Source organism: Delphinapterus leucas, chromosome 21 (assembly GCF_059928025.1).
Source record: "Delphinapterus leucas isolate spDelLeu-1000000601 "Yukka" chromosome 21, BTC_Dleu_Yukka2, whole genome shotgun sequence".
Lineage (NCBI taxonomy): Eukaryota > Metazoa > Chordata > Mammalia > Artiodactyla > Monodontidae > Delphinapterus > Delphinapterus leucas.
Genome location: NC_143149.1, coordinates 5,194,971 through 5,209,754, shown reverse-complemented (window position 1 = coordinate 5,209,754; position 14,784 = coordinate 5,194,971). Strand labels below are relative to the sequence as shown.

General features: G+C 43.9%; 1 protein-coding gene across 1 annotated transcript in view; it reads right to left on the bottom strand.

Moving 5' to 3' along the window:
* The window catches only part of VEGFC (vascular endothelial growth factor C), a 79,643-nt gene extending 69,354 nt beyond the window's left edge, over positions 1-10,289 (bottom strand). The window contains exon 1 of the mRNA XM_022570808.2: positions 10,034-10,289. Coding sequence (XP_022426516.1) covers positions 10,034-10,183 — 150 coding nt within the window. The 5' untranslated portion in view covers positions 10,184-10,289. The remainder of the gene's footprint in view (positions 1-10,033) is intronic.
* Positions 10,290-14,784: the final 4,495 nt, after the last annotated feature.

The window sequence follows — 14,784 nt, the reverse complement described above, 5'->3', positions numbered from 1 at the left end:
GCTCATAAAGTCTCTTTGAACACTTGACAAGTCATTTCCAATGCAAAAGGGTAAATCCTAACATTACCAACATTGTTATTGTGGAAACACTTTAAGATATTAGTCACTAGAATGATTTTCTAAATATATTTAGCAGGTTTAGTTGGCTACATATGAAGTCTCTTATCAAACCTGACATGTTATTTCCAGTGACCTGGATAGGCTATTTCCCTGAGGAGGCAGAGTGGAATAAATTCTCAATACAGACTTGCCAAACAGAGAATAAAAATAGTATCTAACATATACTCAACTTTGAAATTATGTATTTCTATTATCGTGTCCTCTGGACCACTGCCCCTGAAAAATAACTGAGCTCCTATTTGAGCAACAAATGCCCTGCCAAGCTGGTTTGAAGTGATCAGGATAAAGAGTTCAATAAACGTTACGAGGATTCCACGGCAGCTGTCACACACGAAGGTCTGGCTTTTCTGAATGACGAGCACCTTCTCCTCTGCCTCCCCTCCACCCTCAGAGTAGCTGATTGTGACGTGACCTCTAGGTACATACCCATTCCTTCTCTCCCTCTGCCTTAACACACTCTCATCATTCATCCACATAAAGTACAGATCACCAATGAACATGCAAAACTTAACTTTTCTCAAGAAAATGCACTTAAAAAAAAAAAAAGAATCAGCGCTTGGCATCAAATAATTAAATTCTAATGGAGACTACTTTGAAACATCAGCACGTATGAAAATTGCCCCTAAGGCAGATTAGGAAGAATAATTCAAACCATTAAGGATAAATAATCCAGTTGCAGGGGGAAAAGTTTAAGGTAACATAAACTGGTCCAATCTTATTAGTGTATCAAATGATGATCTATGGAAATGAAACAAGGTAAATACTTGAACTTCAAACACTCATAATAGTCGTTTCCTTCTCTGTTCGAAATGTCTTTTCATGTCAAATTCCCATTACATTTGATACACGGTCTGCTCACCGGAAAAAAAAAATGTGTTTAACACATAGGTTTACAAATTTGAATAACAAAATCAATATGGCGAAATATTAAAGGTAATGAAGAAATAACAGAGAACTGTGCCCAAGGGCTCCATGAGCATCAGACGTGCACTGAATACATGCTTGTGAGCTTCTGTTTCCCATTTTCCTTCTCAGTAAATGTATAAGACACATGAAGAGGTGCAGGCAGAAACCACAGAACACACGTGAAGATTCTTGTATCTGGTAGTAAGACCGTGGACACTCCACCTGGGAGAAGTAACCCCTGCTTTTCCTTTGTGAGGACAACCCAGCTGAATCTGTACCTGGTGTTTTATTGGTAGTGTGAAGAAATTTTAATCATCCATCTCCCTCTTATGCGTACTTTTTTTGCCATTCTCACAAGCTGGTGATCTGAAAATCAACACAGTAAGGTCATTATCTGTTATCAGATTATCTGTTATCAGATTATCTGTTATCAGAGTAGCCTGTGATCTGACAATAGTTGTCCCTCACTTTCCACACAGACACTGGAAGTCTCCACAAACACCAAATTGGTCTCACAAAAGTTATAGCTCAATGAGAGGAAAAAATGAGCATGTTGGCTGAAGAAAGTCCTATTACAGTTAAGCATGAAGCAAGGGAGATGAATCCATTAGAAAGAAATCAAGTAAAATCAGAAAATTTTCTCTTTCCAACCTCACACAAAATACAGAGTAAAAGGAAAACCAACACCAATATTAAAAAAATTTAAATTAAAAATGTTATATTTGCTTGATTTGGTATTGATTTTTCTTACACAGAAATCTACATAACTTGAATATCTTTCAAGGGTACTAGCTTTCCCAAGTTTTCCCCTTCTGTTACTACACCTACTTTTGACACAACAAAATTAGTAAGTTTAAATTCTCATGTTCTACAAATGTTTCAGGTAAGAACTCTCTCTCCAGACTAAACTTGAAATCTTTTGAACAGTCAAAAGGTCTTACATAATAACATTCATATAACTTAAAATTTAATCCTTCAATAACATTAATCTTTCACATGAGTATACAAGGAAGGCACTAAGTTTGCAAGCATGAGAAAAAAGTGAGAAATCTGTGGGAAAAAGAAAACAAAATTAGAAACCATATTGATACAATGTTACAAACCAAACACAGGCTACTCAAAATCCATTCTCCTTTTCTTCCTTATAAAGGGAGCTCCAATCTTGTTCGAAGTTGCCTGTGCTTTATTTCTCAGCTTCTCTTGCAGCTAGGGATGGCCAAAAGACAGTTTTGTCCAATAAGAATAAGTGCAAATCTACTACAGATTTCAAGAAAGCCTTTGCTTTCCTGTCAAGGCACCAGATTCCTGTCTCCTAATTCCTCCTTCCTTGAAATCAGACATAATGCTGTAGAGGAATTAGTCTTGTTGCAACTTTGGGGGAGAATATGTGGGAGAGTCTGGGACATTGATAGCCAAATAGAGCTTCACATGGCACCAGCCCTTAACTCCACTGGCACGAAAAATAAACTCAAATTTGCTTAAGACACCGAAGTTAGATTCTTGTTACATACAACCAGATCCCATTTCAAATGCTATTCTTGAAGTAGTTGGTGAGACCACCAGAGGCTGAAATAAAATTCTTTAATGGTGGGGTCATAGCTATAGAAAACAAAAACACCTCCCAAGCATCAAAGAACAGAAGTATAGGAGAAGCCTTGGGGGAAAGGAGGCAAAAGAGAGAAGAATAAACATAAATTTTTAAAACGTGCAAAAGTGACTGCACATAGCAGAGGTGGTAAATAATGGTCGCAGGAAGGGCAATGGAGGAATGCAGTAATTCTTGTTTTCATTATAGCTGAGTCATTAAAATGAAGTTATGTATAGTACACTTTAATCAACGCGATAACTTTGAGTTTTTATACTTAAAACTGCTAACTTTTCGGGAGTCCAGAAAATTCACTTATGAAGATAACCTTATTTCTTTAGAACATTGAATAAATGGCAAGTGCCTTTAAAAATAAAATCGCTAACACATAATACAATATTCCCTTCTGTTTCCCTCGAAGCTCTGGGCTCTCCAGCCAAAGGGGTCTGCTCCCAGTTGCCCAAAAACCCCCTGACCTCAGTGGCATTACTAGCCTCTGTACTCTGCTCTCACACTCCAATATCTGAAATACCCCTCCCTCCCTCCCTTCCATAACCAGCGTCTACCCGTTTTTCACAGCTGACTCAACATCACCCCACCTTTCCCATGACTGCCCATGCATACCCCAGAAGCCTAGCCAACGACTTCTGGTAAAGCGGCAGACTCTTACAAAAAAAATCCCTTATACTGTCTGCGTTTATAGTTTAACTCATTTCTGGTATTTTTAATGAGTAAGTTTCTTGATTCCTGTCATAGACAGGAATCACTCACTTTACATTTTTCTGTATCACTCACTGCATTGTAATTTCCTGCTTAGAACTGAAGCTGCCGCTAGTGAGAATTAATTAAAATGCCCCTGAATCGAAGTAGATTTAACTATGAGAATCTGGAGTGAAAAGTACATAAACCTTGTTCTAATGGGTAAAATGGAGGTAGGGGTGTCCACAGGGCCTCCTTCTTGAGTCCTTCAATTTCCCTTCCAGGCTGTCACTGAGGCAACAGGTGACTGAGGAAGGAAGCCCTTTGGAAAAGAACAGCTCTCCAGTCCAATCCCTTACCATAAGCCCTGGGGATTGCATGAACTTCAGATCCCAGAATTTTCAAGAAACCCAGTCCATATACATTTTAATTCTCTCCCAACCCCCAGCAAGGTCTATGGCAGCATCTCATAAATACATCACTATTTCTTCAATGAAGTTTAGATATATTCAAACTTAGAGGATAAATAAAGACTATAAATAGCTTTATGTCAGATCAGATCAAGGTATAGCACCAAATAATTTACGAAAATGAGGTTTGGGGTTTCAGAATTGCAGAAAAGGAATCATCAGGAATCCCTTCTAACATCTGAAAGCTACTAGGGTGCTATCAGTACCAGGAAAGGGTAAGAATCCACCGGCAAAAGGTATTTCAATTTAAGGCGCCTATTTGAGTCTATGATGGATGCCCAATAAAGAGAATTAAATCAACACAACTTCTTCTCTCTCCAACAGTTAAACTAGGAACTCTGAAAAAACAGTAAATCAGTTGAAGGCTGGAAGCACCTGAATAATCTGCCTGAGTAAATTTCAGAAGAAACGATTACACTGACAAATCTAAAATATTTACAGTAAATTTTAGCGTTACATTATAAATCAAATGAACTCTTATTGTTTAAAGTTCTCTGCTACGCTAATATTTCTAATGTGAAAAATTAATGATACCTTAATTCACAACTTGTACAAATCTGAAGTGACAAATATGTGTTTTGCAACAAAAAGTAGGCCTGTGTAGTACTTAGAGAATGCTTTTATCCGCCAGGAATGATGTAACAGGTGAAAGGGGGGACAAGGTAATGTTTAGACGTTGGAGGAAGTATCATGCCTCTGCAACTAAAGTCTGTTCTTTCCAAATCCAATTAATCCTGAGAGGTCACTTGACATAGTAAGATCACAATGTTTCACAGAAGTTATATTAGTGCAACTTAGAAAAACTGTTCAATTATCATCAGGAGGCCTGCTTAGGCCTCCAGTTCTGCAGCCATTCTTACAACAGTACTATGGATTAGGCCAGTTATGATCCATCTTTAATCAGAGGGCACCATATGGTGAACCCTGGAAGAAAGTCCAGGTTTCTTTCAGATTGTTCCATTGTGGGGAATGTGGCTGAAATAAAAGTAATGAGGGGGTCCTCGCTGTACAGCAACACTTCTCTCTGCCCCCTTGCACACTGCTACAGCTTACAGGAGGAAGGCAGTATGGACAGTGGGTCTTTAGCAACGCCCAAAGGCTCAAACCCATTACCACGCTTTTCTAAAATACATGCTGCAAAAGTTTTTCAAAAAGAAAAAAGCTCTATTCTTGCTCCTGGTTGAGTCACTTGAGTCTTAGATTCGTCATCTTTAATAAAGTATAATAACATCCATCTCCAGGGGATGTAGTGAAAAACAAAATGAAATTAACTTACAGATACTCAGGACATTACAGTTATAACCTAATTATGTCAGACTCGGAGCCTCTAACATGAATTGATGCAGAGTGAGGTAAAGAGAGGAAGAGGGTTCAAAGGTTTCCACTTTCACAAACATTTCACATGTCCCTAATACTGAACTTCTTTTCTAAAGATTGATGGTTGGTTACTGCGAAAAAGTATGGGTATCTGAAGTACATCAGAGAAATATCATGAAGCAAGAAGAAGCACAGAGCAGGCTGCAAGTAAATGATTAAAAATTACAGCCACATTTATGGCCTATTTTATTTGAATAAAATTTACCTTCTCATTTCTAATGCAGGGTAATAGGATATGCACACTGGTAATTTTCCTTTCAGGATTGTAATAATACTTGTCAAGAGCTCAAACAGTTCTTGAAAGTTTAAGTCCTATTGATGCTAGACAGTTATTTTCCTTTTATGGGATGTAAATTTGTAAAGCTTATTTTACTTCTCCAAAGAGCCTTAAGTCTAGTAAAATCTTAAGTGACTTATGGAATAATGCCTTTAGCTTCCAGCATACATCAATGAAAACCAGTCTCTTCTATTCTCTGAAGTGCCGTAGTCCTACAAGTAGGACCAACGTATTCCTATGGCTAAAATACTGATGCCAAGGTTAATTTCTCCCCCTCCCTCACTTTTCATGTTAATCAGTCACCAGATCTATGGGTTCTTCCTCTGTAACGTCTCTCTCTTCTGTCTCCGCTGTCCTCACTCTGCTCTATTTGTCACTTCCCTTCTAGACTATTACTGCTGCCTCTCAACTAGATCAGGCCCCCGGCAGAAGTCTGTCGGACCTCTAATCAATCCCATAAATGATTTCCAATAGCCTTCCTACTACCTATGTCTTTCAGGTGCTTAAATCATGAATAACCCTCCAAGACTCACAGCAAGACTCAGAGCATTCAAATTCCTTAAACTGATTCAGGCCATATACACTGTGATCTCCATCCACCTTGAAAGCTTATTCTTATTTAAGAGTCTTCACTGTTACTCTATATAACCCCTCGGCTGCCATCAAACACTTCTCCTTGCCCTCTCACTTCCTCACTCCATCCAAGACCTGAAAGGGATGTTTGATGTAGTCATCTGCTGGAAATTCCTATCCAAGTTACAGCTCAAGTTCTGCCCTAAGTCAAGGCACCCAGACCAACTAGGCCACATGGATGACTCTCTTGCCCAAACCCGAGGACACAGACGATGCTTTGGTGCTCTTCTTCCAATAACTCACAGTATTTTTGTGCTTCAGGCTTTATTTTTCCTACCTGAGTTGCAAGCTCCTTGAAGAAAGGAAAATGGCTTCTGTCTTTTAAGATGCCCCATCCCTAACAGATTACCCTGCAAACACAAAAACTATGTAATGAATATGATAAAACCAATGAAATTAGTCATTGTTACACACCAGAGATACTGAGTGTAAGACTGTCACTGTGCATGAGAATGACTTAGGATGCTAGTTAAAAATGTATGTTCCTAGACCCAAGTCCAGAGACTGCTTGTTCTCAGGTAAGGAAAAAATAAAAAATTAAAGACCTGTAGGGAGTTCAGATGCAGTTAGCACAAAGATGGTAGTTTGAGAAACACTGCCACTGATTACTTTGAAACAGTAAATAAAAAAATAAAACAAATACAAAAGTGTGCAGAATTATAAATGATGAGAAAGAAAATAAGGCATGTTACGAAACAGTTGCCATCATTAGGAAGTTTTTTCTGTGATAGTCACCGTAAACCATATGCACTTTTACTATGTTAATTGAAAATAGCTATTCTCATTAAAGCAACTAGTGTTAATACTAAGCTAATCAGTTTTTTTGCACTTAAACTATAAATTTAGGGATATTTAAAGTTATTTATGTAATACAGAGAATTAGATAAGTTACATTTGTCTATGTAATAATATTTGATCTTTTTTTTTTTTTCTTGCGGTACACGGGCCTCCCACTGTTGCGGCGCACAGGCTCCGGACGCGCAGGCTCAGCGGCCATGGCTCACGGGCCCAGCCGCTCCGCAGCCTGCGGGATCTTCCCGGACCGGGGCATGAACCCATGTCCCCTGCATCGGCAGGCGGACTCTCAACCACTGCGCCACCAGGGAAGCCCTGATCTTTTTGATCATTCACTTAATTGACACAAGACTGTAAATCTTTAAGCTTTCTTTTGTTGAGTTCAATCTTTATTAACAAAGGCATTTGCAATGTAAGATATGCTCTCCTTGCATTTATTACTCTAACAACCTGTAAGGATCTAGATATTTAAACTCCCAGTCCAACCCACCTTTTGGAATAAGAGCATATTTCATGATATGAAGTAATGAAGTAACTCCTCCTTTTGTTAATCATAAACCAACCTTTCTCTTAAAACCACACTCAACTCCAACCAACCACAGTGAACTGGTTGTTCTCAGGTAAGGAAAAAAAAAAAACTCTATCTAATCTCACGTTGGCAAACGACTGTAGTTAGTAATCTAGTGCTTTTTCTAGGTTTTGCAGGTTTCTTTAGTTTGATGATAATTTTAAATATTTCCTCTTTTATCCCCATCATGTGTGGTTAATTTTAATTATATAATTAGGCAATACTTTGCTTGCCTTACTTTTCTGATGTTGACTTGCTTGCACTAACATCCTTGGGAAAAACACTTCAGAAGTTTTTAGTAAGTCTACAACCATGAATAATTAGAAAGAGGAACCTAATAACAGTAAATATAGGTCTAGAAACAAGGAGATCTGGCTTCCATTTGTGATTTTACCTCCAATTTTCTGTATGGCTTTGGGGATGAGGTGAAGAAGGGTATGGCTAACATTGGTTCACAGCCTGTGAGCTGTTTTCTATTTTATTTTAATATTAAAAAACACTTCTGAAGCGTAAATTACCAAAAATCTGCATTTATTGGGGATTATGTATATCTAGCATCTTCTATTAACCTTCCTCTAATCTCTTCTTGGGGTTTATGTAAAGCACAGAAAATTAACAATCAGCTCCCGTCCAGGGCTTACGTCCAAATGAGGGACTAGTCTTGCCCACTAGGGAGAGACATGGAGTCTTTGGACCACGTGTCTTGGACTTTTCCCGGCAAGGACACAGCAGTTTGCCACAGGCATTAATGACACATGCCCTCTCAGGCTGCTACTCAACCACTGGGGAACACTTCGGTGCGGGAGTAACACTGCCTTGTGGTCTGTGGAACACAGAGCCTTAGAACGAGGTGCCGTCACGTGTGGAAAAGCGTCCATACCGCATACAGAGTTATCAACCCATACTCAACATACAGAATATATAAGAGACGGTCAAATATGAAAAGCCAACAAGAATGCACAAAGATTCTCATGGCAAAGGGAAACTCTCATTACATCACCAATGAAGACAATTTTGAAAACTAAAAACACATTAACTTTTATCCTCTAGCCACACAGACGTAAACACAGGCACACACGGGCCCATCCATCCATTCAGGATCCACCCAGCAGGCAGCGACTCTCACACAGGCTCTAGGCTTATCAGGACAGGCTGCTCATTTCACCTCCTATTCCACGCTTTCTTGCCGTAAACCAAAGTGAGTTAACATAGGCAATAGGGAGGAGTTGCCTTCCTAAGTCATACTTTGAATAAATCGTTGGAGGAAACAAAGTGAATCGATACCATGAAATCCAAGGCATTTAAATTACAGGAAGTGTTAGTGGGTCTAAGGTTACATTTTTGTGGCATTTGAGGATAGGAAGACTTTCTCAGGGCAATAATTACACCAATGTAAATATCTGTGTTGAAAATTATTTCACAATGCACATAGAGCGCTCTTTTCTGAACTTTCATGTATATGTTTCTACTCCATAGTTTTCTTTTCCCCCCTTGATCCCACAATTGAAAATCCAATATTTCAATTTTTTCCCAAAACTTAAACACAAAGGTATTTTGGTTTTTCAAAACTCAATCTTCTCAGTCTTACAGCGTATTTCAAAATAAAACCGGGAAGGCAATTTAATTTGCACACGTTCGATAGATGCTAATCAATAAAGTCCACTCAAGGGTGGCAACTGCACACCCCTGGCCCTTCACTTGCCGTCAGGTGAAATAAAGTGCTGCAATCTAGTTCCAGCCAGGGGTACTGCCAGTGTGTGAACCGACACTTCCAGTCTTCTGTGGAATATAAAACTTCTTCAAGAATTTAAGAACTCTTCTAAGCATACTCTCCATCCTTAGGTCAGTTCTGAACTTTTAAGGTAAATAGATACTCTTTCAGGAGATCAAGGGAGAAGCGGGCACCAACACGATACGACACTTGAAAATCCCAATGTCTCAACAGTCTCCTGGAAACATTTTTTAGGCAAAGAGTTAAACATCGCATTTAAAAAACCAACAAGGAAATCCACCTTACTTTTCAGTACTTGACGACCAAATTTCAGAAACGCAGCGTTTACTAAGTTGAAAAGCCATGCGTGATGGTGATGGGAGATCCTGTTGCATCTCCGGCTCGACCAACTGCTCCGAGTGAATCTGCAGTCTGAGGCCCTCAAGCCCGGTTACTAAATGCCACATCGGAGGAATTCTCCAGGAAAGCAAGCCTCGGAGGACTGCTCACCCAAGCCCGGGAGCCGCTGGAGTCCCGCTAACCTGCCAGGTTAGAGCAGAGCCCTCCCGACGGCTTGAACTCGGGCTCTCCCCAAGCCGGGTTCCAGGCGCGCTCGGCGCACCGGCGGGGGCCACCGTCCGGCGGCTGCACGATCGCTGTCACCAGCCACCTTCCGGACCCTTCGCTCGCCTAACTTGCTGTCCTATTTTCTATGAAAACCTTCCTCCCAGAAACCCTACCCTCAGCGCTGTAACTGTGGAGCCCAGGCACACAAGGTGAAACACGAACCCGCCCTCTGCGCCCGTTCCGGGTCCTCAGCGACCCGAAGCCCCCGCGGCTCGACCCCGAAGCCCCCGCGGCTCGACCCCGCAGCGCGCGGGCGCGCACCCACCTTGGCTTCGCCCGCGTCCGTCTCCGCGTCCGAGAAGCCGAGTCCCGACTCGAAGGCGGCGGCGGCGGCGGCGGGCGCCCGGCGCGGACCCGGGAGCAGCGCGGCGGCGAACAGGGAACACGCCAGAGAGAAGAAGCCCAGCAAGTGCATGGTGGACGGGCCGCGAGCGCGCGGGGCCGGGCGCCCCGGCGAGGCTGCCTCGCGGCTCGGCCCTGTCCGCGAGGGCCGCCCGGGGACCCCGCGGAGCCGCGGCGGCGGGAGCGGGTCCGGGCTCGGCGCTCCCGACGCTGCGAGCCGCTCTCCCGGCCAGCGCCCGCGAGGCGACGGGGTCAGGGCAGAGCCTCACAGGAAACCGGACATCCGAGCGCCCGAGGCCGCGGCCCGCGAGGCGAGGCGAGTTGAGGCGAGGGCGCGGGAGGACGGCGCCCCGCTCGGCGGCTCGGCGCGCGCCTCGGGTAGCGAGGGGGGCAGACCGAGACGCCCCGCGAGGCTCGGGCCCTGCGGCGCCCCCGGAGCCCGCGTGCCCCCGCCCTCCCCTTCCCCGCGGCGGGGCGAGCCGGGCGGCCGGGCGGCGGGAGCGGCGGCGAGGCCGGGGAGCGCGGGGCGCGGGGCTGCGCGGCGGCGGGCGGAGGGGCAGGGCATGGCTGACGCGCCCTCTGCCTGCGCTTATGTGAGAGAAAGCGGCCGAGGGAGGGAGCGTGCCGAGCCCGGCCGCCCTCCCCTCGCCCTTTCCTCGGAAGCGGCTCCCCGCGCTCCGGGTCGCGCCGCCCCCCGCCCCTCCCCCCGCCCCTCCCCCCGCTCGCTCGCGGAGCGCGGCCCGGGGCTCTGGCGGCGCCGGGGCTCGGGGGCGCTGGTCCCGCGCCGGGCACGGGGGCCGCGGGAGCCGTGAGGTGGCTCGAGAGGACCAAGCCCGCCCTTTGTCCTCGGCAGCCAGGGGCTCCGGTCCGAGTCCCGGCAGCCCGGCCTTGGGCGTCCCGCTCGAGGGGGTGGAAGGAGCCCCGGATTCCAGAAGGGGTGAGAGAAAGTCAGCCCCGAGGGGAGACCCCGCCGGGGCCCGGTAACCCCCGCCCGTTGGGCCACACGGGGGCCCGGGGCAGCCGAATGAGGGCAGGCCGTGTGGGGAAGGCCCGGGAGCGCAGACTCGGGGCAGATGCGGAAGGAGCAACCGGCTCCTCACCGAGAAGCTTAGGGGCGGCGTTGGCTTTCAGTGAGAAAGGGGGTGACGGAGAGACACGTGTTAAGCACGCTGTCGTCGGAAGCGACATCTGCCGAAGGCGACAGCATCTCCTGGTTGGCAAGGCACCCCGGGGCCGGTTGCCCGGGGTGGAGAGGAGACTTTCCCATCTGAGGCAACGCGCTGCAGGTTCTGAAACTCCCCTACCCCCGGTTTACTTGAAGCCTCGGTACCGCCCGGGACGGGAGTCCCCGCTCTGCGCGGCTGTCCATTGCCCGTTTGACGGTCAGCATCGCTGCGAAGTGCTTCCTCCCATCTGTCCTTTGCTCTGACTTCTGGACTTTACACCGCAAAGCGACTCTAACTTCCTTATGTGAGTTCTTCACATACTTTGAAAGTATCTGTCGTGTTCTCCCTACGCTCTGTTCCTCCCCCCGCCCCTTTTTAAAGACAGCTCCAAGTTCCCTCATCCACCATGATTTAGTTCTCCATGTTCTTCAGACAGTATACGCCCCAGAACGTAACTCCGTACTGAAAGGGTTCCAGCAAGCCTGCAGAAAGGGTCTTCCTTGTCCAGACATCATACATTTGCTGATGCCGCCTTGGATGGAGTTTATTTTCTGGCAGCCAAATCACCGTTGACTCACACTACGTTGAAAGTCAGCTGAATTCCTCAAAAATGTTTCACCTGTACTACTGTTTAGTCACGTCCACGTTACCCTACATCTGTGTAGTTGGTTTACTGTGCCCAGGCTTTGAGCTTCGTTGTTTCTCTTGGTTAGGTGCTGTCCTCTCAGAGCGAGTCCATCATCATAGCTTGTTGAGGTGTTCGAGGATGCTGGCGCTCTCAGGGTAGCAGTGTTCCCGCTGTCTTCCTGCTATCTGCCTGTTTGATTAATTCGCCGTATTTGTCTTCAGAGACCGATAAAGCCCTGGAAAGGGAAGAGCTAAGGACAGATCTGGGTGGGATTCAAGTAGACGCTGGAGCTTCCTTTTAACCATTCCCTATTCCAGTGGTTCTCAACTTTGCGCCTGGAATACCAAAAGGAGACTTCACAAACACGCATGCCTGAGTGCACCGTAAGAGATTCTGCTTGATTGGCCTGGGGTAAGATGTGAACTTCAGGATCCTGATAGGCAACCAAGCTGAGAATCTCAGGTGTTTCCACCACTCCTGGAGCCTAGCATAGGGTGAGGACTGTGAAATCAGCAGAATCAGAATGTGTCATATTGAGTATATTATTTGTTTTCTTTGAAATACAGCAGTAAGCACGTACAGACTTTATTTTTTTCCTCTCAAAAATGTTATCTTCCTACTACAGTTATTATTTTAAGTAAAGGAAATCCTGCAAAAAGTGTACCTGACTGGGGAAAAAGAAAAAATCGCAGGAAACAGTCCTGCGTTAGTTGTTTCAGGGCTTGTTTCTTTGTTTGTTTGTATGTTTTGGTGTTGCCTGCTTTCCCCCTAGAAAATGTTTCCTACCACCAGCACACTCTGATGCATAAGGAGGGCCTTTTTCCTGGTTTGTGAGTCCAGCACTAGCTTCATACAGGACCTGTTTAATAACCGGGCTTCTAAAATGATGATTTTTCAGAGTGTTCCTCAGCGGAAGGAAATTGAGGAAGGGGACTTAGGGAGCGGGCCTCCTCTTGTCCTCTCCCCAGACCGCAGCCAGAGTGACACCTCTTGTCTGTCTTATGTATTGGGTTTCTGTTTTGTTTGAAGACACATAATGAAAATACTGTATTCGTTCTATGTTCTCCAGTATCCATTCGGACCATCTTCTTTAGTTCATTTATTTCTGATTTCAGTTATTCTGCCCTCTTGCTTCTTTAATTTTACTTTGTTGCTGTATTTCAAACTTCTTTAGTTGAATTCTTAGACTGGTTTTCTTTTGTCTTTCTATTTTCTGATGAACATACTTTAAAAATATGCTTCCATCTACATTCTGCTTTACCTGTATATTTGCCACTTTTGGCCTGTTGTGCTTTATTTGCTGAACAGTTGTAAATTTATCTTAATTTCCTTATGATTTTTTTCTTTACCTGAAAAGTTATTTTATTTTCTTTTTCTAGTTTACAGACTGATGGAATTTTTGTTATTAATTTTAAATTTTATTATATTTAGTTGTATTATAGATTATGTTGATTTTAGAAATGCATTGAGGCTTTCTTTGTGACTGTACATGGTCAGTTACTGGAACTCATTCTTTGTGTGCTCTCTTTGTTGGTTATTGAGTTTGAGCTTATTAATTATAGTATTCAAATCTTGTTTGGAAGTGACTTGTTAAAATCTCCAGTTATAATTATTGACTTTATTTTCTGGTTCTAACTCTAATTCTTTCAGTTATTTCTTTATATAATTTGATGCTATATTGCTAAGTCCGGGAGGTTCATGATGACTGTATCTTTTTGATATAATTTTCCTTTTACTAGTGTATAATGTCCATTTTTGTAACTTCTGATGATTTTATTTGAAATTCTACTTTCTGTAATATTAAAATCTTAGTCTTTGAGAATTGAGACCATCTGTGATCATGACTTAGATAAAATGATGCAGACTTAAAGTCAATGTGATTTAGTTGTTCCTTCTAGGAAGCTTTAGCCTGGGAAAGATAAGATTGTAAACTAATAATTAAGTCCACTGTTTGCTTCAGGAAATGCCCACAAATCTGTATATTGAAGATAGTAATCTCACTGTGACAAACAACCTGCTTGTCAATGACATTTTGTTCAAGACCCTCACTCCCCTGTGTCAGCCAGGCCTAAACTACTACATCATGAACTTTGCCCAGTCCTACACAGTTCTCCACTTTTGCAGACCCACTTTAACCTACTCAAGTCCAGACCCCAGAGTCCTACAATTATTCTACTTCTAACTTAACTCTCTTGAAACACGGCTTAGACTCTGTCAAAACAGTATTCTCCCGTACTGCAGTAAGTTATACTAACTGTGACTTTTGTTTGTTCAAAGGTTTGCTGGTGATATTTTGGGAGGTTCAACAACCTGGACGTCCTACCAAGATCCTATTGACACTTCCTTTGCTGCTGAAGCCTAAGACCTTCAATTCAGAAACATGGGAAACCACTGAGGCCTACAGTGAGGGGGTAAGTCTCACAGTGGATCTCAGTTCCAATTTCTGTTCATCAGGCTACCAAACGCTAAGTGTATTGTGTCCCCTAAGAATCCCTTTCAGGAATGCTTTGATTCTTTGATCAGTTTTGAAAACAGTGTATCCTTGGTCGAAAGCTGCCTCATTACTACAACGTTGCTTTTTGTCACTACTCTTCATTATTTTCTGTTGGTAGTTGGTAGCAGGAAGTTCATGTCCAAACCTTCCAAGAGCTTAAGACTTGTCAGGTTTGCCTTTGGAGATTGCCTAGCCACTAGGTTGGAGAGCCCAGGACATAAGGTGAGCAAACCACTGATTGGACCGACTGTTGCCAGACTGTCATGGGTTTGTCTCAGACTAAACCCAAGTTCCTGTCTCCTACAGGCCAGGTTCCTGCCCCGTACATATAGGTACATTCTAATACATGTGAGCCTCTTTCTAAATGGCATAATTTTCTCAACGGT